This window comes from Pseudopipra pipra, chromosome W (genome assembly GCF_036250125.1).
Source record: "Pseudopipra pipra isolate bDixPip1 chromosome W, bDixPip1.hap1, whole genome shotgun sequence".
Lineage (NCBI taxonomy): Eukaryota > Metazoa > Chordata > Aves > Passeriformes > Pipridae > Pseudopipra > Pseudopipra pipra.
This window is the reverse complement of record NC_087580.1, coordinates 56,598,476-56,624,479: the sequence shown is the minus strand read 5'-3', so window position 1 is coordinate 56,624,479 and position 26,004 is coordinate 56,598,476. Positions and strand designations below refer to the sequence as shown.

At 41.7% G+C, this 26,004-nt stretch overlaps 1 protein-coding gene across 1 annotated transcript in view; it reads left to right on the top strand.

Annotated features, from left to right (window-relative positions):
- The window catches only part of LOC135405158 (tubulin-specific chaperone A-like), a 73,222-nt gene extending 47,937 nt beyond the window's left edge, over nucleotides 1–25,285 (top strand). The window contains exons 2-4 of the mRNA XM_064639866.1: nucleotides 8,600–8,705; nucleotides 23,775–23,861; nucleotides 25,045–25,285. Of these exons, the coding sequence (XP_064495936.1) occupies nucleotides 8,600–8,705; nucleotides 23,775–23,861; nucleotides 25,045–25,125 (274 nt within the window). The 3' untranslated portion in view covers nucleotides 25,126–25,285. The remainder of the gene's footprint in view (nucleotides 1–8,599; nucleotides 8,706–23,774; nucleotides 23,862–25,044) is intronic.
- The last annotated feature ends 719 nt before the right edge of the window (nucleotides 25,286–26,004 follow it).

The window sequence follows — 26,004 nt, the reverse complement described above, 5'->3', positions numbered from 1 at the left end:
GGACCCAGTATTGATCCCTGGGGAATGCCACTGACTACAGGCCTCCAACTGGATTCTACTCTGACAATCATGACCCTCTGAGCTCTGCCATTCAGCCAGTTCTTGATCCACCTCACTGTCCATTCATCTAACCCATATTTCCTGAGCTTACCTATGAGAATGTTATGGGAGACAGTGTCAAAAGCCTTGCTGAAGTCAAGGTAGAGAACATCCACTGCTCTCCCCTTGTGGACCCATCCTGCCATGTCATTATAGAGGGCTATCAGATTGGTCGAGCATGATTTTCCCTTGGTGAATCCATACTGACTGCTCCCAATGACCTTCTGTCATGCTTTGAACTCCCAAAAGCCAATTTCAAGGCCCCCACAAATTTGCTCCAATGTGAGAGAAGTTTCACACCAGCAGACACACTCAACATGGGGGAATTATATTAAAATTTATTACTAACATAATAAATATTATACAGCAATATCTATACAACAATCTTAACTAACTCTCCTATGATAAAACAATATATTTCCACAGACCATCCCTCCTTTCCCCCCGTAAAGTCCAGGAGAAAAGAAGAAGACTTTTCACTTTCAGGCCACAGCTCTTCTCTTAAGACAGCAGTTCTGATTCGTCGTAGCTGGAAAATCTCTCTTTCTCTTCATCAGAATGCAGGAGATCTCTCTCTTACCCCCACTCAGCCCCTCAGTTCCAACTGAGGGTCTCACCCATGGGCTTTGAGGGAAACAGCTTGTTATTCACCATGGTCATCATCCACGGAGTGCAGGGAGTTAAAGCTCAAAGTCTTTATTCTCTGCTCCATGGAGGTTTCCTGTTCCCGGAGATCAAGCTCCCTGGGTCAGAAAGCTTTGGGGGTTTTCGGTTCAGTTCTTACCCCCAGAACACTCCAGCAGACCTCTCTTTGTCTGCTCCGTCTCAGCTGGACGCTGGCAGCGTCTGGGCCATTCCAGGTCCGCTCCGTTCCACATTTTGTGTGCTGCCTCTGCTTCTTTGCACTCTGTGGCTGTGTGTTGCAGCTGCCTCTCCAGGGTCATGGCTAATCAGCCCGGCCTGCTAGAGGCCGCCCCTCGGCTCATGTTGGCTCGCCTCCAACGCTGTGTCTGCTCGCCAGGGCTTGGTTGCAGCCCCTGGCTAGCCAATTGAGTCCCGCGCCGCTGTCTCTCCCTGGCGGTGGGGGGGTGGCGGAGTCTCAATTCAGCATCCCGGCCCAGCTACAAAGCCATACTGGGTCCAGTTGAGCTAAGGCGGGGGAGGAAAGAAGCCCCCTGCCCCCCCCCCCCCCCCCCAACACATGGCGTCTCACTCCATGGCTGCCTCTAATTCCAGCTACGCAATTACTCCCTTCTTTTCCAGTTCTGTGAATACGTCGTTTCCGCAGGGGAGAAATAAACTCTGATTGGCTCAACACCAAAAACACCACACTTGGAGCTAGCCACCTTCCAACTCCAGAGGTGAAAGTTTTTTTCCAAACCACGACACCTTCTTTTCTTTTACATGCTTGGTGATGATCTCCAGAATGATCTGTTCCATCACCTTTCCAGGGATGGAGGTAAGGCTGATGGGTCGGTAGTTTCCCAGGTCCTCCTTCTTGCCCTTTTTGAAGGTGGGAGTAATATTATAGAATCATAGAATCATAGAATCATAGAATCGATTGGGTTGGAAAAGACCTCCGAGATCATCGAGTCCAACCCTTGGTCCAAATCCAGTCCATTTACTAGATCATGGCACTCAGTGCCACGTCCAATCTGCGTTTGGCCTTCCTCCAGTCATCAGGCACCTCTCGTGTTCTCCATGATTTTTCAAAGATGACGGAGACTGGTTTAGCAACAACATCTGCCAGCTCCCTCAGCACCCGTGGGTGCATCCCATCAGGTCCATAGGATTTATGGGTGTTAAAATCTCTAACCTGATCTCTAACTCAACCCTTTACAACCAAGGGGAAATCTTCCTTTCTCCAGCTTTCTTCTCTTATCTCCAAGGTCTGGGACTCCTGAGGGCCATCCTCAGCAGTAAAGACCGAGGGAAAGAAGGCATTCAGTAATTCTGCCTTCTCTGTGTCTTCCATTACCAGGGCACCCATCTGATTCAGCAGCAGCCCCACATTTTCCCTAATATTCCTTTTGCTGCTGATGTACTTGTAGAAGCCCTTCCTGTTGTCCTTGATATCCTTTGCCAGACTCAATTCCAAGAGGGCCTTGGCCTTCCTCGTTGCATCCCCGCATACGCTGACAATGTTCCTATAGTCCTCCCATGTGGCCTGTCCCTTTTTCCACATCCCATAAATTTCTTTCTTCCATTTGAGATTTGCTGGGAGCTCCTTGCTCATCCATGCAGGTCTCCTGCCCCCTTTACCTGATTTCTTATTCGTGGGGATACACTGGTCTTGAGCTTGCAGGAAATGATGCTTGAATATTGACCAGCTCTCTTGGACCCCCTTTTCTTCTAGAGCCCTAACCCATGGGATTCCTCTAAGTAGGTCTTTGAAGAGGCCGAATTTAGCTCTCCGGAAGTTCAGGGTTCTAGTCCTGCTTACTGCTTTGCTTCCTCCATGCAGGATCCTGAGTTCCACCATCTTGTGGTCCCTACAACCGAGGCTGCCCCCAACCTTCACATCTTCAATTAGTCCCTCCTGGTTTGTTTGTACAAGGTCCAGCAATACATCTTTCCTCGTTGGCTCCTCCACCACTTGCATCCAAAAGTTATCTTCGATGATCTGAAGGAACTTCCTGGACTGTATGTGCTGGGCCGTGTTGTCCCTCCAACAAATATCAGGGTGGTTGAAATCCCCCAGGAGAACCAGGGTCTGTGACCGCAAGGCTATTTCCAGATGCCCATAGAAAGCCTCATCAACTTCCTCCTCCTGATCAGGTGGCCTTTAGTAAACACCCACAACCATACCACCCATATTAGGCTCCCCCTTATTCTTACCCATAAGCTCTCAACTCGTTTGTCTCTCTCTGGGTAGAGCTCAATACATTCCAGTTGCTGTCTCACATAAACAGCAACTCTACTGCCTTGCCTTGCTGACCTTTTCTTTCTAAAAAGTACACAGCCATCCATGACAACATTCTAGTCATGAGCTATCCCACCATGTCTCAGTAATTGCGATGAGATCATGGCCCTGCGATTGTACATAGATTTGTGGTTCTTCTTGTTTATTTCCCATACTGTGAACATTTGTGTACAGGCACTTCAGAGAGGTAATCAAGCATGCAGGTTCCTTAGAAGGGGTGTAAGAGGATTCTCCATAGCCATACACACCCTTGATGTGGTTAGTCCTATAATTCTCATCTTGAGAGGTAGCCATGGAACATCTGTGGCTGCCCTGGTTGGCATGGCCTACTCTCCAGGGGGAAGCAATGGCATGAGCATCGCCACTTTGGACCCCACCCCCCAAGTCCTTCAGTTTAAAGCCCATCTTGTCAAATTGGTCAACCTACTGCCAAAGATTCTCTTGCCCTTTTTAGACAAGTGGATCCCATCCCTCCCTAACAGGTTACAATCATTAAAGTTCAAGCCAGTGTCATAAAAGCCAAAGCCTTGATGACATCACCCACGAAGCTAGACACTGATCTGCACTATGCATCTGCTTCTGTCTGTCCCCATTTCTCTGACCAGTAGGATACATGAGAAGGTGACTTGGGCACTGATATTTTTCACCTGCATCACCAGGGCTTTAAAGTCTTCCTTGATCCTGCCCATTTTTTGGCTTGTGGCATTATTTGTACCCACATGAAAAAGTAGTAGCAGGTTGTAAGTAGTCCATGGTCTTGACAAGTTGGGGTACCCTCTTGGCAACATCATGGACCTTAGCCCTCAGTAGGCAGCATATTTCTCATGACTATCAGTCCAGCAGTTGGGTGCCTCAGTGCCCCTTTGTGGTGGGTTGACCTTGGCTGGACACCAGGTGCCCACCCAGCCGCTCTATCACTCCCCAGCTGGACAGGGGAGAGAGTAAGGTGGAAAAAAAAAACAACTCATGGGTTGGGATAAGGCAGTTTATTTGAAGCAAAAAGTAAAGCAAAGCTTGCGCGCACAGAAGCGAAAGATAGCAGGGTTTATTCTCTGCTTCCCATGAGCAGCAATGGTTGGCCGCTCCCGAGAAGTAGGGCTTCAGTACGCGTGACGGTTTCTCAGCAGGCAGCCACTGGAGACAATGAATGCCCCCCCCTCCTGCTCTGTGCCTTAGTTTTTATATCTGAGCTGATATCATATGGTATGGAATATCCCTTTGGTCGGTTTGGGTCAGCTGGCCTACTCAGGTCCCCTCCCAGGATCTTGCCCTCAACTAAGGAAGGAATGTTACAGTGTTGGTGCTATGCTCAGCAGTAGCCAAAAACACCGGTGCATTATCAACACCCTTCTAGCTGCCAATGCAAAGCCCAGCACTGTGAGGGCTACTGTGGGGAAATGAACTCCAGCTCAGCCAGACCCAACACACCCTTAATAGACAGTCACCCACTACAAGCACTCAACATTTCTTTTTATGATAAACCACTGTGCTCTGCTGGTGCAGGTTCTCCTTGTTGGCCTTGCTCATGGACATCTAGAGTCTTTAAAGCTTAATATTTGTTTTCGGTCTGGATGTTGGAGGGTAGAGGTTGAATTGGAGCCTTGCTTTTGTGGGTCGCGAGGGTCCAAGCTGTCTGAAGCTCAGTGGTATCCATTGTAGGTGTGTGGTTCCAAAGCCACGGATCTATCTCCGTTTCAGCCCCTCTAATACTACACAGCCTATTAACTGTCTCTTGTAATTTGGCCACATGCCGCAACAGGTCATCAACTTGTGCACACTCTGTGCAGGTATTAGCCTTTTCTCCAGAAGTATCTGGACATCTATTGCAAGCTACCACCTGTACTGATATCTCCTTCCTTACCAGTTCTATCTGGGTAGAAGCATCAGACTTCTCAGGGGCTGTCTCAGTAGACACATAGGTTTTGGCTCCAAGGCGAGTGCCCACCATTATGGCAGAGGCCTAGAGCACTTAGCACTTACCTGAGCTGTGGACCTACTTGCAGATTGCAGCACCCTCCCTGCATGCCCTGCCCGCACAAACTGCCACACCATGTCCCTGGTCGCTCGCTCCCTAGAGCTTTTTAAATCTCTTGCAGTGCTCCTGGCAACGTCCCCTCCTCAATTGATTGGTTCGGGAGGGCTTTCTGGTCCTGACAGGGCTCTGGGCTTCTGCTTAGGTGTCCCTGAGCTCGGGAACTCCCCTGTGCAGTTCAATCTAACCTTCATCCCTGGACTTACCTCAGTTGCCACTACTGCTGCTGCTGCCTCCTCTTTGGCTGCCCATTCTTTATTAAAGAATAAATTATTTTTACTTTATTAAATAATAAATTTTCCTTAGTTGGTTATCACAGGGATCACCCCATATATTTCCACCCCATTCTTAAGGGGGATACAATTAGTTTTCTGATCTGTACAATGCCAGGTGGATAGACAGCTTGCTTAAGTATCATCTCTACCTTTTCTTCCAATTTTTGTTTTTTCTTCTTTTCTTCCTGTAACTGTTTCTGCAGCTGCTCAATTTTCAATTTGGCCAGTTAGGGTCAGCTGTCCTGGCTGTGTCCCCTCCAAACTTCTTGTGCACCCCCAGCCTACTCCCTGGCAGGGCAGAGTGAGGACCAGTAAAGGTCTTGATGCTGTGTGAGCACTGCTCAGCAATAACAAACACATTTCTGTATTATCAACACTGTTTTCAGTACAATTCCAAAACAGCCTCATACTAGCTACCGTGAAGAAAATTAACCCTATCCCAGTGAAAACCAGCACAGACAAGTATAACTGTGTGAGAGACTGGAGAAAATGATTAGTGGCTCAAAACAACTAAAGGGGGGTGGGGCAGGGAGATAGGATGGTGCACTGCTCCACATCCCCTGCCTCTGGAGCCTCTAGTCTAGCCCCAGAATGGCTATTAGCCACTGGCACACTGAAAGTCCCACCTGGGGGGATGGCCCCAAGAGACCAGAATAGATAAAAGCAATAGCACAAAGATGCACGTGGTCACGGCCCACCATTTGGATTTTATAGCAGCTGAGATCACGCTGGAATTCAAGAGGTGATTATTAATCTTTCTCTGTTCCCTTTCTCTCTTTCTCTCTTTTCTTCTCCTAATTTCCTCTTCTTGAAATCTGGCTAACTAAAAGTTGGGTTAGAGTTTGCTAAGTCAACGCCTTGTGAAATGCTTTATTTCAATTGAATGTTTGCTTTAAAATTTGCCAAGTACCCTCATTTTCTAACGTTTGACAGTAAAAGTTTGTTGTTTAATCTCCTGAGAATGCTATTGCATTTCTCCCATGCACTGCCTCAGGTATAAAAAAACCTAAGCCCTTTTAAGAAACTTGTCAAGCAAGTCTGGGGCTTTTACACTATGATAGGTAATATACATTGTTTACTTTTTTGGTTTTGAATTCTTGCAGTTAAAAGTTAAAGGTACTGTAGCTTATATTTCATACAACACTGTGGAATGTCTGCTTAAATTACACCTGTAGTATTTATTATGGTTGCAGGTTTTTCCATCTATATATGGTCTGTGTACTTGAAATGCAACAAGCTATGGTCCGACTTTTTCTGGTACCTACTGAGCTGTTCTTACTTAATTAGTAATTACTTTGCTCTGATGTGCTAATGTGACCAAGAAGCTTTCTACAAGACTTTTATTCTCTTTTCATTTGTATAATATTGTTTGATTCTTGCATCTGATTTTATTCTTTTGGCTGTTGAGTTCTCCTTAAACAATCTTACCGAATATAGGCTGATCTGATATAGGCTTGTTCTTGTTTGGGGAAGGATTTTCCTTGCTCCCAGGTTTGCACTACCATCTCAATGTTTGTTTTGGTCTTGAGTTAGTTAATCGGGAATTACTTCATCATTCTCCAGATCCTGAAGGGTGTTTTGGTTGGAATCTAGTGTTATATAATCCAACATATACATGATGAACATATGTAACAAAGTAGGAGATAGCAAAATTTCAATAACAACAAATAATTAAGCCTAATAATGGAATTGCAATGTAAAAATTACTGCAGGACGTCAGACTAGATAGACTACCTTAATATTCCCCTCTGACCTTCAAAATTTCTTGCATTATTCTTGAATCTACACTTGATAGCAAAAAGCATGTTGCTACCAAATATGAGTCCATTATTGGGATTAAAAGATGGATTCTTTTCCCTTTGAAAAATAAGGTCAAAGAAAATTGCTATTAATGTAAATTATAGAATTTTTGTCTATAACTTTCAAACCAGCATAAAGGTAAATGTAGAAAATACTCTAGGAAACACAAGACTATGAGGCTGCTGTGTTATTTGGGAATTTTACTTTTCATTATTGTGTACGAAAACTAGTATGGGAAATATTGCATTTAATGGCATGACATGGAGTTGTGATCAGGAAAAAACCTAAAACAAACCATTTTGGAATCATAGGTTGTGAACATGAAGGAGTTTTTCCTTTTTATTTACATATAATAATTTTTTTTTTAAGAATTATGTCCATCATTTATTATCAGAGTCTGGATGGTGATGAGAAAGTCTGACAAATGGTGATCTAGAAGTTGATGGTAAGAGTGTTGCCTTTGCAGACATCTTAATATTAAGGTTTTTTTGGCTACCTATGATGTAAGAACTTTTTTTGAGATAGAAAGCTTTCTCCTCTGAACTAGTGTCTTTATTAGCAGACATTCCAATTTACAAGGTAGCTTCTTATCTGTTTCAATTATGTATTTAAAATTAAATACTGGTATATAGCTTTTTTAGGATATTCTATATAGATAAACCCACACAATCTTTAAAAATATTTTTAATTGAAATTATTTTTATAAGATTATACTGAGTCCAAAAAATCCAGTATAGAGATCTGCTCAGAGACTTTTGGATCTTTGAGCAGCAAAGGTATTTATTGACAGCTCCGGGAGCAAGCGTGGTTCGCATCACAAAAAACTTACTCGACTTGAAAGTGCAAAAACAAGCTATTTTATACACTTTAGATACTTGGTTACATCATTTAACATACATATTAATAAGTAGGCTAATCTCTGGGCGGAGTCTTTCCAGACATGCGCAGTCTTCTACTGTGGGGGTCTTCTCCTCAAGCCTTCATCCCTCTGGTGGTCACCATGGACGTCTTCCTCAATTTGACCTCTTCAATTAGGTGACCTGAATTCTTCAAGCTTGCAAAATCCTGGCTCTGGGCCTTCTAGATCTTATTCAAATGTCTACTTTATTACTGTGTGTGTACTACTTCTATTCCTTCCATAATAAGGCCTTTGGTCCAGTGAGCAGAACAGAACATGATATTAACCAGTGTTCCTAAAATGTTCTTCTAGCAAAACATGTATTGATTGGGGTTTCTTAGCAGGCCAAGATATCTCAGTTAACTCTTTTAGGCCTGGCTCCTGTTTCAATATGTTATAGCTAAATTCAGCATTTCCTAGATGCAGTTTTTTGCAGTGGTTAAGAGCCTTGTTTTTATAAAACTGTGTATTATAGGGCTGCAGCTTTCAGGGTTTTTTCTTTTTTGTTTTCAATGCTATAACTTTTTACCATAATTGAACTAGATTAACGCAATCACTTGGTTTAATTGCAGATTGGCAAAAGAAAAAGTTACGTATGAAAAAGAAGCAAAACAGCAAGAAGAAAAGATTGAAAAAATGAAAGCTGAAGCATGTGATGATTATGGAATTAAGAAGCAGGTAAACTATCCTACAACTTGTTTTATAAAATCCTTTACCCTAATTTAATCATAGCCATCCTTAAATAAAAAAGTCTCCCGTACCTTTTTCCAGACTCCTGTTATATAAGTACTAGAGTAAAATTCCATCAATTATAAAAGTCATAATATGCATTTGTAGAAACTTCCTTTCCTCCAGAATTGTTAAATTTTAAGGAGACTGGGTATGGATTGTTTAGCACTTGGTGTTAGGATGGCTATCACTCACCAACAATGGGTATGGTTTTGAGTCATTATTACAATATGATTAATTTTTTCTTGGAAGATTCCCCATAAAGGATAGTTGTTGCAGACAGTTGGTACATTCCCTTTTGGAAGGAGGAGTGTCAAGTTTTCTTGTCACTGAGATAAGGCTTGGATTTGCGAGATTCATTTATATTCTTTACAGAAGTGTGGCATCTGTGTTTAACTGTGGCCTTTATATTCTTTCAGCTAAATATGTTATCTTTTAACTATGTTTTCCCAAGCATTTCCCAAATGTTTTGTCTTAAATCTTCACAGAAACTGAAACTGTAAATTAAAATTGTTTCCACTTTTTTCAATAGTCTGGTGACTGTGTTATAAAACCCACTGTTCTTCCATCTTCATTTTCAAACGGAAGAATAGGTTAAACAAAACCCAATATAAAAATAAATAAAAACAAGCTAGGAGAAAGCCCTTTTAGAACAAACTAAAACAAATAAGTTCATAGTACGTGTGCATGTCCTGCTTTGTTTTCATTATGTTATGAGAAAGAAATACAAATGAAGAATTTGTATACAAATAAAGAATTTATTTATATAGAGCTTAGTTGTCTTCTGCCTTACCACTGACTGAGACTGTGGTATGTAATATGTAAATATGTAATATCATATTTGTATGATTCCAAATATGCATAAATTCTTGTACCAACTCCCAGGCTAAATTTGATTGAATATTCCAATTCTCAATTGATTGAAACAAAAGTATCCATCCATAAGATAAAAGTAAAAGCTTTTCCCACACTAATTTTTTTCCATAAAAAGAAAAAATGAACTCAGCAAAAATCAAACTAACAACTGAAACAAGAAGCCAGGCCCAAAAGAGTTAACTGAGAAATCTGGGCCTGCTAACCAGCTACCAACATCTAAACGATCTGTGCTTGTTGTATTCTACTTACTGGACCAAAACTTAAAAGAATGGTAAAAGAAACATATGATAGGCCTAGAGGTAATAAATTAAGATGCAGTAAGATAAAGTAGACATTTGAATACAAGAAACAGGCCTGGAGCCAAGCCTTTCTCCAAGCTTCAGTGAGTGGGTGGAGAACAATAGAAGAAAAGGGTGGTCAAGCCTAGGAAGATGAAAATAAGCCCCCAGACCCACAGGAGGAAGAGTGGATGCACCACCAAAATTGCACACAATATTCAAGGTGAGGCCGCACCAGTGCTGAGTAGAGTGGGACAATCACCTCCCTCAACTGGCTGGCAATGCCTTGCCAGTTGCGCCCCAGGACACGGTTGGCCCTCCTGACTGCCAGGGCACTGCTGACTCATATTCAACTTGCCACAGCACTGCTTTCCAGCATCTCATTCCCCAGTCTGTATGTACATCCAGGGTTGCCCCATCCCAGGTGCAGTATCTGGCACTTCACCTTGTTGAACTTCATATGGTTGGTGATTGTCCAGTCCTCTTCTAATTTGTCAGGGTCTCTCTGCAGGGACTCCCTGCCTTTGAGGGAGTCAACAACTCCTCCCAGTTTTGTATAATCTGCAAACTTGATTAGTATCCCTTCCAGTCCTGTGTCCAAGTCATTTATGAAGATGTTGAAGATCACAGGGCCTATGATGGAGCCCTGTGGATCCCCACTAGTGACAGGTCACCAGTCTGATGTCACCCCATTCACTATTACTCTCTGTACTCGACCCCTGAGCCAATTGCTCACCCACCGCATGGTGTGTTTATCCAGCTGTGGGCTGGACATTTTGTCCAGAAGGATCCTGGGAGAGACAGTATCAAAATCTTTACTGAAATCCAAAAAGATTGCAACAACTGGTTTCTCTTGATCATCTAGATGGGTTACCCTGTCTCTCTGTATTGGTGAGAAATTAAAAGGGGAGGGAGTTCATTTATTGGAGTTCCTGTCCCAATATTTTTCTTTAAACCACGATACTGGGCTTGGTGGGGGTTCCTTTTTATAAATGTTTCCCTACCCTGAACATAGGTTTCTCACTTTCTATGCAAATTAGTTATCACAAGCAGTCTATTCTTTCATACTTTTCTGGAAATGGGTCGGAGGGCTTTGGGGGTTTGGGTTGTCTTTTGGGTTTGTCCATGCCCACTTCTAGGCCTCATTCCTATGCTTGTGCTTATCTCCAGGAACTAGAACAAGGACATTTGTCCTTTAGGGCTGCCCCACCTCCGCATGTTCCTCTTCTCCAGCCACATCTTGTTCTTTCTCAGGGTGTTATTACCAACAATCCTTGGTTATTACCAGCAATTCTTGTCTGTTATTACCAACAATCCTTGGTTGGCTCCCCAGCCCTCCAACTATCAGTGTTTGAGACATACACATTAACCCCTTATCTTCTGGTTTCTACACGTTCAAGGAGTTGCACACACACCACCTGAGAGTTTAACTGCTTGTACCAGAGTTCCACCTCAACTGGAAGCTCCAGTGAGTTGACAGGTGCCCCTTTTGATTCCTCGCTTACACACATTCACTCTCAGGCGCGTTTCCTCCTTCTTCAGGCTCAACCCTAGATTTCCTGTATTTATAAAAAATAAAAAATGTAATAGAATGGTACAGCATCAGTTCAGCTCAAGCTGGGTACCTCCAGAGAGGGACCCAGAACAAAGAAATCCCTGGGCAATTATACCCTTATGACTTATTAATCTACCTCTCACATGCTTTTCACATGCCTTGCACGTGCTTTTTGGTCCAATGGTAATTTTTTATCTGGAGTCTTCTAACATCTTATTGTTTTTTCTCTCTGTGTCCATGCAGGCAGGCTGTTAATTGTTCTTATCTCGTCAAGTTGCAGCTTCTGATGATGGTTGTAGTCTCCTTATCTTCTGATTTGTGCTACTGGTGCACCTGCTCTCTGGTAGAGCATGGGAAACTAAAAAAGCTCTAGACTTAGGATAACCATTACTTAGCAACAACCAAGACATCAGTGTGTTATCAATATTGTTCTCATACTAAAGACAAAACACAGCTCTGTATCAGCTATTAGGAAAATTGCTAAGAAAATTAACTCCATTCTAGCCAAAAACATACCTAGGTTTAGGTTCACAGCTTGTGACCTAAGGCTTCAGCTAATCTAGTTCTTCATGAAGATCAAGTAAAGCTTAGCAAACAACATACTAAATCACACATAACTCCATGTAACTCATTCTACTTAAATCTTATTTATGCTAAACAACTAATATCTCTCAACTGTAGGATTATTAATTTTGGAACCATTGGTGTTCACGGTATGTAATTCATATATATATCACTCATTCACATTTCTAATTTTTTAGCCTATCTTTTGTGTTTATAACACCATTCTTGTAATATAAAACAATATCGTCACCATAGCCTGTGACCCATTATTTTACTAGACTGTCCTTCTTAAGATCAAGGAATGACAGAGCATCCTATGGATGTTTTCTTCTTGTTGTTTTCAAATTATTTGTGGGTCTGCACATCTCTAAATCTCCTAAGTTGTGGGTCAGCTGAAAAAAAACCTCAAAACTAAAAAAACCATCAAACTCTGCTTCTATCTTTTTGAAACCGATTAAACTGTTGTCCACATTATATGTCAGTTAGGCTCAGTAAAATTGTTTCCTGTTGTAGAAAACTTGTTATCAACACTCGTAAGCAGTAGTATTTATTTCTATTCCTAAAATATCAAAAATTTGATTTAGTTTAAGTGCTTGGGTGAGCCAAAAAACAGAGAATCTGCCTCAACTAAGCAGCTCTGATCTGCCTAGATAAGTTGAAATACTGGCTTTGAACTTTTATTATGGGACCTGCTAAAATCAAAGGTGCTTATGTTTAAAGCCTCAGGCATTACCTCCTCAGCTGTTTCTCAGAGTTGTGTTTGGCCTTTGTGCTTATTTTGAATGTGTAAAATAATTGTCTGAGTTTTGTTATGGTGCCCTTCCACTTTAAGAACTGGGAGGTGGATCTGTGTTTGCATCTATTTGGTTTTTCTGTTTCCAATTCTGCTTTATCTGTCACTGCAATCTGGAATTTATGAAAAACAGATTGAAGACTATTGATAGGGAATATGCAGTAGTTCTTTGACATCTGAACCAATTTACAAAAAATGCATATGGTGTTTAGTAGACTAATATGGTGTTTAACTGGCTATATACACCCTAACAGTTAGAGAGCTCCATCACATCTGAGCAGACTGCTTTCTTTTGAAAGATGCCAGACATTTGGTCACTCAGCAGAAATATCTTCAATCCTGAAAGACAACTGACCTGAAATGTGGTTCTTTGAAGAAATTTGTTTGACTGGATTTTTCAGCACACTTAAAGGAATAGGACCAGACGCACCTACGGGTTGGGCGGAGAGATGATTGAGAGTAGCCCTGCAGAGAAAGACTTGGGAATTATGGTTGATGAAAAACTCAACATGAGCCAGCAGTGTGTGCTCACAGCCCAGAAAGCCAACTAAATGCTGGGCTGCATCAAAAGGAGCATGGCCAGCAGGTCAAAGGAGGTGATTCTCCCCCTCTGCTCTTGTGAGACCCCATCTGGAGTACTGTGTACAGTTCTGGTGCCCCCAAGGTAAGAAGGACATGGAACTGTTGAGGCAAGTCCTGAGGAGGGCCACAAAGTTGATAAGACGACTGGAGCACCTCCCATACGAAGACAGGCTGAGAAAGTTGGGGCCATTCAGTCTGGAGAAGAGAAGGTTGCCTGGAGACTTCATAGCAACCTTCCAGTATCTGAAGGGGGCCTACAGGGAAGCCGGGGAGGGACCCTTCATCAGGAACTGTAGTGATAGGACAAGGAATAATGGCTACAAGTTGAAAGAGGGGAAATTTAGGCTGGATATTAGGAAGAAATTTTTCACTGTGAGGGTGGTGAGATACTGGAACAGGTTGCCCAGACAAGTTGTGGATGCCCCAATCCTGGTAGTGTTCAAAGCCAGGCTGGATAAGGCCTTGAGCAACCTGGTCTAGTGGGAGGTGTCCCTGCTCATGGCAGGGGAGGCTGGGACTAGATGATCTTAAAGGTCCATTCCAACCCCGTAACATTCTATGATTCTATGGCATCATCCTCGCTAGTCACAGTAGCTCTTCTGGTCCTATGTGCACTTATTGACAAGTAATTCAATTTGCTTATCTCTGTACATAATTTTTTGCTTTAATGCTTTTGTCTTAATGCTTTATTTAGATGCACTTCAATTACTCCATTTTTTTAATACTACTATTTGGCATTGTAATTCACAGAAAGCTTGCAGATATTTATGGTTCTTTGCAAAGTTAGATCAATTTCATGTAATAACTTCCTCTGTGACCTGTTTATAATTTAAACTCCTTAGAATTTAGTCAGAATGTTTCTAGAATGTGTTGGGGGAGAGGAGACGGCTGCTGTTTAAAGAGCAAACACTTTTTAAAAGTGCCAATCCTAAAGCTTATCTAATTATTCGAGCTTTTGACTTTGCTTTATTATATACATTTTTAACAGTAAATGGTCCTTCTGGGATTATCATGGGAAAAAGTGGTTTATGTAGAAATTATCAAAGTTTGCATAGGTAGTTTGGTAGTCAACTAAGAATCTTGGTTACACAAAATTCCTGTTCCTATATCCAACTGCTTGCACTTAATGTAGTTACAGGATTTATCTTCCTTCTGTTTTTTTATTCATTATTGCATAACTGCAGGTAAATGTAAATAAAACTCAGGTACTCTTTTGGATGTCAGTAAAATTCTGTTTTGAATAGAGTGGTTAGGGAAGTTTTGTTCTTACAGCAGCCAGGACTACAACTTATATGCCTTCCCAGATTGCTTATTGAGTTGTAGTACATTGTAGCAAGCCAAGCATGAGAACAAGAAGAGAAAGGTCTGAGGAATGTCTAGATGACCTTGTATTGTTTTCTCTAAGCCATGATTTACTGCCCAGAAACGAGCTAAGCCCTCCAGTTTGCAATTCACCATGCCGGGGTGTGAAAAAGGGTAACTTGAAACTCCAAGGTCTGTGTGTGTGGTGTCTCTGTGATAGGCCGGCCTGAGTGAGTGATGGATGTGTGACTTGCAGCTGTGTTCTGTCTTAATTTGCTTAACCACTCCCCACTGAAAGTGAATGAGATAAAAATGCTGGATCATGGGCAATAAAGCAATTTCTGTCCATCAAGTCAGGAGTCCGTGATTCATTCCATCATAAATGGCACCCGAATAAGACTGAATCATCGTACACAGTGCTCCATGGCGGAAGCTGCAGCCGAACTGGGTCAGTCATTTGCGTGCATCATCCTGTTTCAGGATCATCACCCATTGTTGTGACAGAGGTGAGTGGCTGCAGAACTATGGGTCAATCAGTGTCAAAGGAACATAAATTATATGCAAAAATTTTGCATCGCATTTTAAAAGAACAGACGTCTGCTGTTAAAATGGCTGATGTGGTCAAATTGCTCGTATGGGTTAGAGACTCTTGTCCCTGGTTTCCTAAACATGGTTCTTATGAGACTGCGTTATGGGCTAGGGTCGGTGAGGAACTTTGAACAAAGACTGACTTAGCTTCGAATATCCCGACTGAAGTTGTAGTTGCTTGGAAAGTTGTGTATACGGCTTTAAGAGCTGTGGAACAAACAGACACCATTTCGCAGGCCACTGGTCTACTGCCATATGCAGATGAATCCTCTGAGGGTAATAAAATACTTAATGACCCACTGACAGTGACTGATGAGCTTAATGAGTCCTTTGATCTGGATCCTGCAAGCCCTAAAAAAGAGCTCTATACTCCCTAAAGCAGGCAGAAATAGTAGCGGCTTCTGCCCCAACAGCAGAGGAAATTTTACAGGCACAATATAATCAACCTCAGTCTCTGTTATCCACGCCCCCACACACCGTGCCAGCGCAACCGGCACACCGCCCAGAGGCTAATGTGGATTCCTTTTATTTTGGAGGACTGTAAATTGGCTGCTTTAAAATGTGGGGATGTTGAACTCTTGAATGCTATGCCAGTGCTTTATAGGCCACACCACCCGCCTCAGTTTGAACATCTTCCTTATGACGTTGTGAAAGAACAAAAGACTATGGACTGCAATCATCATATACACTGAGGGTGATTGTGACTGTCGGAGATTCTTAGGTTATGACCCTGTCTCACTGGAAAGGCTTTTTATGTTTAATCTTGTCCGCCATGCAGTTTGGTCTGCTGAATATCGCGAACTGGTCAATGCTCAAGTAAGGGACAATGTCACGAGCGGGACGGCTATAGGTCGTGATGGGTTGCTGGGTGAGGGGCAATACTCTACTGCAATGACACAGATCATGCTACCATGGCTCGCTTTCACTCAAGCTACTGATCTGACCATGAAAGCCCTTAGAAAAGTTCCAGATGCCAAAAACAGAGAACTGTCTTTCACAGCTGTTAAACAGGGACCGCAGGAACCTTACGAGTCGTTCATTGACCGATTGCAGACTGCAATTTCAAGGCAGATAGATAATGATGCAGCGGCATAGGTTTTGCTTTTTCAGTTAGCAATTGACAATGCAAATATGGATTGTCAAAGAGCTTTGGTGCCTTTAAGAAATCGGACTAAGTCAGTTGCTGAACTTATTATGGCTTGTCAACATGTCGGCACAGAGTCCTTCAAAGCTTCCTTGCTAGCAACTGCATTAGCTGAACAGATGGTTGTAGCCTGCGCTGCTATTCGCTGTTATCAGTGTTATCGAGAAGGACATATTAAAAGAGACTGCCCCTTGGGGAATAAAAACTACAGTATTCCCCCCACCCTCCTGCCCATGTCCGAAATGTGGCAAAGGATTTCATTGGGCAAATCAGTGCCGATCCAAATTTACTAATGACAGAAAACCTCTTTTGGGAAACTTCAAAGGGGGCCTGGTGCCCCAAAACAAAAGTGGGTCCCACCTGTCAAGAATCACAACAGAGCATAGAACTTCATGTCTCACAACCCTCAGACAAACAGGGCATATGCAGCCTCCAACCTGCCACCTCAGGGAGCGCCGGGCTGGATTTGGCCCTCGCCACAGGAATAAACATACCAGATGATGCTGTTGTTGTAGCAGGCACGGGTGTTTATGGCCCTTTGCTCGGCGGTACATGTGGCCTTCTTTTAGGTCACTCATCTGCCAGCAAAAGTGGTCTTTTTATTATTCCTGGACTTCTACAAAGGTGAAATTAAAATGATGCTGTGGACTCAATGTCCCATGTGTTACATACCACAAGGAGAAAAAGTAGCACAGCTATTGTTATTGCCTTATGTGAAGCAGCACAAAGATCATCAGACAGAGAGAACGGGAGGTTTTGGAAGTACTAATACACCACAGATCTATTGGTCAACTTTAATCTCAGACAACCAACCGTTGTTAAAATTGCAAATAGAAGACAGGTACTTTACTGGTCTAGTGGACACTGGAGCAGTTGTTTCCATCATTAATGCTAAAGATTGGTCTCATTGAAATTCCACAAGCAGCAGTTACAGGAGTCGGCGGCATGCAGGTTCCGCAGCAGAGCAAGGCAGCGTTATCTGTTATAGGGCCAGACAGACAACGGGGAACTCTCCGCCCCTACGTTCTGTCTCTTCCATGTACTCTATGGGGGAGAGACATACTCAAACAGTAGAATTTACAGCTAATCATGCAAGTGGATTCAAAGTAGGATTTTTCTAAGAGGCCACTGTGCAACAGTGGCGGCTCAAATTAGCCTGGAAAACAGACACTCTGGTTTGGGTGGACCAGTGGCCATTGAAATCAGAGCAGCTAGAATGGGCACAGAAATTAGTACAAGAGCAATTAGAAGCAGGACATATTGTTCCATCTAACAGTCCCTGGAACACACTGTTGCCGGTGTATTTTGGTGCTGAAAAAAGTCTCCGGAGCAGTTAATTAGGGGTGAGATAAGAAAGGGTTTATTTGCCAAGGCAGTAGGTGATATAGACGCGTGCGCAGGCCGTGCCTGAGAGGTTACATTTTATAACATTATCCATCCAATCCCAGATGTGTCCACCCTTTGGCCCTTCCTCTGGTCTGCCCCGGGCCCTCCCCCTGAGAATTGGGTCTGGGGTCCTTTTGGGACCACTTACTTCATCACCTTCAGCTTCATCAGAGCACAAAGGGTACATATTTACCTAATTTTTGACCGTATTCTGTGGTTTAGGCCCTGATATGCTGTTCTCCAAACAGTCTAGGCCTTTGCCTTGACAAAGACAAAACATTGCTACTGAATTCAGGGGTAGATTGATATAGAAGGCATAGAATGGGGTAAGAGGGTTAGGGAATGTGTAAACAAGGGAAAGGAACAAGGGACAAAGGGGTTTCTGCTTTTTAAAACCTACAATTCTTACAAGTCTTACAAATATTAGAAAAATAAAAAAAACATTAGGGGCTTAAGGCATCACACCTATATTTGTAATCCCGAAAAAGTCAGGAAAATGGAGATTACTGCAAGATTTAAGAGCAGTGAATGCTGTCCTTCAACCTATGGGAGTGTTGCAGTCTGGAATTCCTAATGCGATGCTTATCCCTGACTCTTGGGACATGGTTGTTCTGGATCTGAAGGATTGCTTTCTTTTTACCATCCTGTTACATGAGAAGAGATAGTGAAAGATTTGCTTTTTCTGTTCCCAGTATTAATCACAGCGCTCCTATGCGACGATATCAATGGGTTGTATTGCCTCAAGGGATGATGAATAGCCCTATGATCTGCCAGTTAGTCGCTGATTCTGTGTTCCAGCCAGCAAGACAGCAGTTCCCAAAAGCTCACATATATCACTATATGGACAATATCTTAATAGCAGCAGCTAATTCAGTGAAGGTTGAGCAAATTTTTATGGTGGTGCGACAGTGCCTGTGACTTTATGGCTTACAGATAGCACCGGAAAAGGTAAAGAGAAGCTCCGTGGAACTATTTAGGCTGGAAAGTTTTTGAAACTACAGTATTTCCCTCTTCCATAAAATTGCACACTAATGTCAAAACACTCAATGATTTACAGAAATTGCTAGGGACCATTAACTGGATTCGGTCAATGCTCGGTATTACTACAGAAGACTTATCCCCTCTTTTTGATCTGCTGAAGGGTAACCTTGATTTATCATCTCTGCGTCAATTCACTGAAGCAAACCAGCAAGCTCTGCAACTGGTCATCCAAAAAATTCACACAGCTTTTGCAGGCCATCGATGTCTGAATATCCTGATTGCTTTATTTGTAATTTATAGTTCTTTTCAATCTTATACTCTAATAGGACGATGGGTTACAGTGGACCAACAAGTCATAATTTCAGAGTGGGTTTTTTTGTCACACTTGTTTCCTAAAACATTAACTACAACTGTGGATATGCTAACTTCTTTGGTACACAAAGCCCGCCAGCGATGCCAGGTTCTGGCTGTCTTGGAGCCAGCTGTAATTTATCTGCCTTTCAAGAAAGATGTTTTTCATGGTTTACTTTTGCAATCTTTATCTTTGCAGACTGCCTTTGCTGACTTTTTAGGGGAAATCGTCTTTCAACTGCCGAGACACAGGTTTCTACAGTCATTATCCGAATTACCCTTTCAACCACAAGATCTCTGTTCCAGGACTCCAATAGCTAATGCCGTCACTGCTTTTATTGATGGTTCGGGCAAGACGGGAAAGGGTACTCTTGTATGGAAGCCTGATAATCACTGTCCCCGGCAGTCAACAGTGATTACCGTTTCTGCAGCAACACAGATTGTCGAGTTTTCTGCGGCTATAAAAGCATTTGAGTTATTCAGTGCCCAAGCTTTAAATATTGTTTGTGACTCTCAATATGTCATAGGTATCATAGCTCGGATTGGAGACTCTTTGCTTTATGCACTTGTCTCATTTGGTACGTTCTCGTCACCATGCTTATTTTGTTTGTCATATTCGTTCTCATGCCAACTTGCCAGGACCAATCGTAGAAGGTAATTCAGTGGCAGATAAGTTAACCATGTCAGCTGTGGTACTGAATCTTTTTGAACAGGCACATCTGTCTCATTCCTTTTATCATCAAAACGCCTTGTCTTTACAGAAATCTTTTCGTTTAACAAGAGCGCAGGCACGGGATATCATTTGTGCGTGTCCTGATTGTCAGGTATTTGCCTCATTACCCATGGCAGGAGTTAATCCACAAGGTCTTTCAAGCAACGAACTGTGGCAAACTGATGTTACATATGTGCCCTCCTTTGGGACCCTTAAATACTTACATGTTACGGTTGACACCTTTTCTGGTTACATTCATGTGTATCGGGGAGGGTTACTGTATCAGGGAAGGTCTGAGATATACAGACATGAAAAACAGACACCATTGCTAGCTCAACACAAAAAACCCCCAGTATTTATTACAAAATGTGGCCAAGAAAATGAACAAACCCAAAAGGGAGGAACGAGGAGAGGAATAAGCCCCGAGCACGATCTCCCCAGTTACCCAGTTGTTGCCTATAAAGTTATCTTACCGACCTAGCATACCTATAATTACCCATAGCAGAAGTGGCATCCTCGGAGAGTCAGTAAGTTAACAAGCTGGCAGGCGTCCCTGCCAAAAGGCAACGTTGTCCTTGAAGTAAGCTAACTCCCTCCAAGAAAGCACTATCTACTTTTTAAACAATTGAGAGACCACAACCTCCCAGGTGTGGCCAGCACCACCCAACCAAAGGCCCTCAGTCCCACCTCCCGGTTATGTAAGTGCACTTCTTCTGCGCATGCGTGAGAACTTCGGAAATCCCCGCACGCACGCGCAGTGTGTTTTGGGGGTCTATCTTAATTGAGTCTGGGGCCGAGCCTTCCTCACTTCATCATCACTTTCTCCTCCAAATGCCCTTGACAGACAAGTAACCAATCACAGGACACCAATTAAAACAGTTTATACAAGAAGCTCTCTTCAAGGACAACTTTCCCATTTATCAGTGCTTGTTTTCCCATAACTTGGCAGGGAAAGAGCAAAGCTTTCACAGGTGGCAGGGCCAAACACAGACCAAAAGTATCAGCATAAATTCACCCTGATAGATTCAAGCATCTGCTAGAACAGGTGAAAAAGCTAAAGACGCTTGAAGCCACTGGTTCGCTGCTTTTGCAGTCATGGGTGTGCCAAAATCCATCAAAACAGACGATGGGTCTACCTACACTGCTGCTTCAATGCTGCATTTTTTGCAGGACTGGGGAGTCATGCATGTTCCTGGTCTCTCTCATGTTCCCATGGGCCAAGCTACTGTGGAACGTACTCATCGCACTCTGGAAGCGATGCTGGAAAAACAAAAAAGGGGGGAAACCCTAACCTCAGTGTATGATTGGGTACAAAAAGCCCTGTATGTTTTAAATTTTTTGAATATGCAGGATGATATCTCTCCAACTACTGCCATACAACAACATTTTTCAGCAAAACCCTTTTCAGCATCAAAACAAAAGGTCTGGTATAAAGATCCTGAGACACATCAGTGAGAAGGACCTGTTGAGCTAATTACTTGAGGAAGAGGATATGAATGCGTTCTTCTTCCTGCAGGACCTAGGTGGTTGCCAGCTAAATATATACAGCCTTATCACGAGCTGGAATGACAAACTGCAGAATCCACTTCCAGAAATCCAGAGTCTGCAGGTGATACCTTGGAACAACAGAGCCAGGAAGAGAGAACAGATGACCAGTGACACCAGCATTATCTGAGGTCGACTCGAACTTCTAGATGAGCAAGTATAATGTATCACGACAACAGTGGGTGCAGTATAAACCCCTGGCAACATCCTTTTAGCTTATTTGGCCTTGATCTTCTCTGCATCTAAGGTCTGTATTGCTTAGTTATTCTGTATCGTATCAGCAGTAGTCATTTTAGTTACTGCCTCTGTTGCAGTCACCTTATTAACGGAAATCTGTGTAGATTAAACCACCTCTGAAAACATCTTGCAAGAGTTCTGAATTTAAGCAAGTTAATCATTGTTTAGATGCCTTAGAATCTGCTATCATGTGGTTAGACGATAGACGACATGCCTTGTAAACTAGAAGTAAGTTGTGGTGTGAATTGTAGTAATCTTTGCTAAGTTTTGCAGCGACTACATCAAATTTCCCATTGAGCGGAATCACGGAGCACCGAGCCATAGCTGTCTTCCTCCATTGTGCTGAATACAGAAAGGGGGGACATGTAGCAAACCAAGCATGAGAACAAGAAGAGAAAGACCTGAGGAATGTCTAGATGACCTTGTATTGTTTTCTCTAAGTTGTGATTTACTGCCTAGAAACGAGCTAAACCCTCCAGTTTGCAATTCACCATGCCGGGGTGTGAAAAAGGGTAACTTGAAACTCCAAGATCTGTGTGTATGGTGTCTGTGTGATAGGCCGGCCTGAGAGAGTGATGGATGTGTGACTTGCAGTTGTGTTCTGTCTTAATTTGCTTAACCACTCCCAGCTGAAAGTGAATGAGATAAAAACTGGATCATGGGCAATAAAGCGATTTCTGTCCATCAAGTCAGGAGTCCGTGATTCATTCCATCATAGTACATAAAGCAGAAGGCATCATCTCACGGCATACCTTGTTCTATAGAAGCAACAAACCTTTATTTATTCACTGCTGAAAGTGTAACATGCAGATTGACTAGTCTTATTTTTTATGCAGTCCAATGCTGAATGCTTAAAAGAAAGTGACAATACCGATGAGAACTAGAACTTGGGGCACTTAACTTTGTTTAAACATGTTACCCATCTTTGCTTCATTGAAGTAGATGGATTTTGCCCTGGATTCTGTGAAAGGAAATTAGAAACAAAGTTTTTAAACCCTTTCTGTCAAAAATGGCTTGAAATAAGAACTTAAGCATATGACATTGAAGAATGATGATAATGTTGTACTACAAAAGGTCTTCCTGTATGCATAAATACATCCTTAGCCATAGCCATCTTCTCTTTTGTGATGACAATGTTCCCTTTAGTAGGGCAGCATTAATACTGAAAGAATATAACATAGGAATGACAGAATGAAGTAAGCAATTTAAAGTGACAGCCTTCTGTTTCAGGTTATCCTGAATGCAAAAGAGGTTCATACTTATATACATATATATATACTTATATATACTTATATATATAACCTATTTGCAATTCTAAATAGATTTAACATTATTTAATAACTCTGCACATCTTATTGAATGGAGTTCAGATCCAGAAATGTTCCATGAAATAAATGTTCCTTTGTATAAATCTGAGTTTTTCTGTAGGAGGCAGCAGGATGTTCAGATTCAGTGGAGTGTCAGTTTAGTAATTTTGTTCAAAGTGCTTGGTGAGAATAATCTTTCTCCTATAATGAAGCACAAGGATAAGTAATAACTTTTTATTCATGATAAACATCAAAATATGAGCCTGCTGGTCTTTGCTTTTCATTTTTCATTACCTTTCAGTCAGAACTTCCTGCAGTGTGCACACAATGTGATCAATAACTCAATAACTTTTTTTCATGCAGTAATTATCTCTATGTGGTATTATCTGAACACTGGTTTTATTATCCAAAAGATGTAGGAGATATTCATATAATCAGATGATCCCTTTTCAGATGAAGCTGCTTCACAACAGCAGGAGAAAGTTTGGTTTAAATAGCCTTTTTAAAAAATGCTGTATGGAAAGATTACCAGGCAGTACTTTTTTCTAAGGGAAAAAAGTATTCTAAATACTCTTTTGCACTTAATACTTTATATTTAATTAAGCACAAAGTAAATGGAAGTGTCCTGTAAATTAAGAGAGTTTTAAGTAATTCTGCTGTGTCTTTTAATAAAACAGCCTATTCGGAAAATAGGTACCACTGTTCTGAAGTTCCTAGATGATGACTGGACTACTGTTTTTTCAGAATAGATTTATCTTAAAAAATAACATTCCTATCTGGAATACACTCTCATTTCATTGCCTTCTAATTTTCACAGATTGAGATCTTACAAGAGTCACGAATGATGATTCCAGACTGCCAGCGCAGATTAGAAGTTGCATATGCAGATCTTACTCAACTACTAGTAAGTATAGCACCAAAATCCACTGATCAAGAAATTCTGCTTTTCTGTGATGAATTTTGGATAAACATGCTTGTCTGTAGTGTAATTGCAGCATATTAGAACAGGATTGAAGAATTACTTCTTATAGATCCCAAGAATAGCATCCTATAACATACCAATATTTCATTTTAGATAACTGTCTTTGCAGACTTGGTCTTCAGTCTATGTGTATTAGAATACTAGAAGCTGTCTTTAAGGAAGTGCACACTCAACATACACTTAAATACTGAATGGTTAAAATGGACTCTGAATTCCTGTGATAGTTACATGATTCACTTGCTTTAGGTAGTCTTTGTAGATCATGTAGATGTATATAATATGCTTGTAGTGGACTGAATTAGTCAAAATACTTTGCTTACCACTTTTATTATGCTATGGACAAGAAACAAGACAGCTGAATCCTTACTGAGTACTGCTTATGCAATTTATAAGAATTCTGCTACACATATAAATGCTACTGTGAGGCTAAAAATACATGCCGTAAATTAAGCCTCAGACCCATATGACAGCTAAAATGCAAAACCCTTTTCAAAGGAAAAGTCAAGGCCTCTTGCCCTTGGATGGCATGCCTCTACTGTTTTCCAAAATAAGTTCTCAGTACCTGGCAGGATTTAGGGTCCTTTTGCCATTCAACTAGCTACTTGACAGTCTAGATTTCAGCAGCATGCGGAAGTGATGCTATTGATCCATACACTGTGCTGTACAGAGTTAAAACATGGAATGTGGGGAGTTACTATTCTTACTAAGAATTTGGTAGTCTTTAGAGGTTGCTTTCTGTTCTTAGCTCACCTTCAATGCTTAAAATCAACTATGTAGTAATATGTTTTTTCAATTGTCAGTTTCTGCTTAAGCTTTTTTTCTTAATGGTACTCTTGTTCTGAGTTCTGTTGTTGGTTCCAGTTATACTGTCCTTGGCTTTAAATATTTATTTAACAAAATAAAGGTATGCATAAGTCAAATCTATTCACGCATGACAGCCATTATCCTGAAACTTAAGGAGGACAAAATAAATTGCCTGTACTTTGAATTATGTAAAATTAGTGTTTTCAATAATGATATATCCCTTGTTTCATAGTTTCCTTCTTAAATTTAATCCCATGGCCATTATTTTCAAAGTGCTCAAAAGTTTTGTTTTTAATTCCAGGAAAATGAAAAAGAATTGCAAGAAGCAGAAGAGTATAAAGAAGCATGTTCCATACTAGAGTCAGTGAAGCTGGAAACCTAGAAGTTTTTCAGCACTCTCTTTATATGCATTTAGCACTGGGTCCATTCCACACTTTCATTTGACTATGGCTCTATTGTTATTGTTGTCTTGCTAAGGTTCTCTTTATGCAAACAGGCCTTTCTCTAACTGCTAGATGCATCAAATAAAGGATGTTCTGAAACACCTGTGTGTTCCATATTCAGGCAAAGTAGAAACATTTCCAGTTCACCTCAGTTATAGAAAGGAAAAACATAAACCCTATTTAATGTAAGCATAATAGCTAATATACATAACTTAATCTGAACAATTCAGGCTAAGAAAGTTTAGCTATCTAAGGAATGTGAGGGATCAATAAATACTTTGGAGAGACCTTATATTTTAAATAATTTAAAGCCATTATAGCATAACAATCTTGCACTCAAAAAAGAGATTGAGTAAATGGCCCTTCGACATCACCCATCTTTTTTTCTGTGATGCAATTTATTTATAATTTTATTATTACTCCCTGTTCGGGTGCCATTTACAGATGGAATGAATATTACATGGACTTCTGAGTTGATGGACAGAAATCACCTTATTCCCCCATGACTCAGGGTTTTTATATCATTCACTTTTAGCTGGGAGTGGTTAAGCAAATTAAGACAGAACACAGCTGCAAGTCACACATCCATCACTCTCTCTCAGGCCGGCCTGTTCACACACACATCACATACACAGACTTTGAAGTTTCAAGGAACTCCTTTTACACCCACATATGGTAAGAATGCAAACAGGACAGCTGAGCTCGTTTCTGGGCAGTAAATCACAGCCTAGAGAAAACAACATAAGGTCATCTTTAGACATTTCTCAGGCCTTTTTCTTCTTGTTCTCACGCTGACTTGCTACAGAGCCCAAGACAGA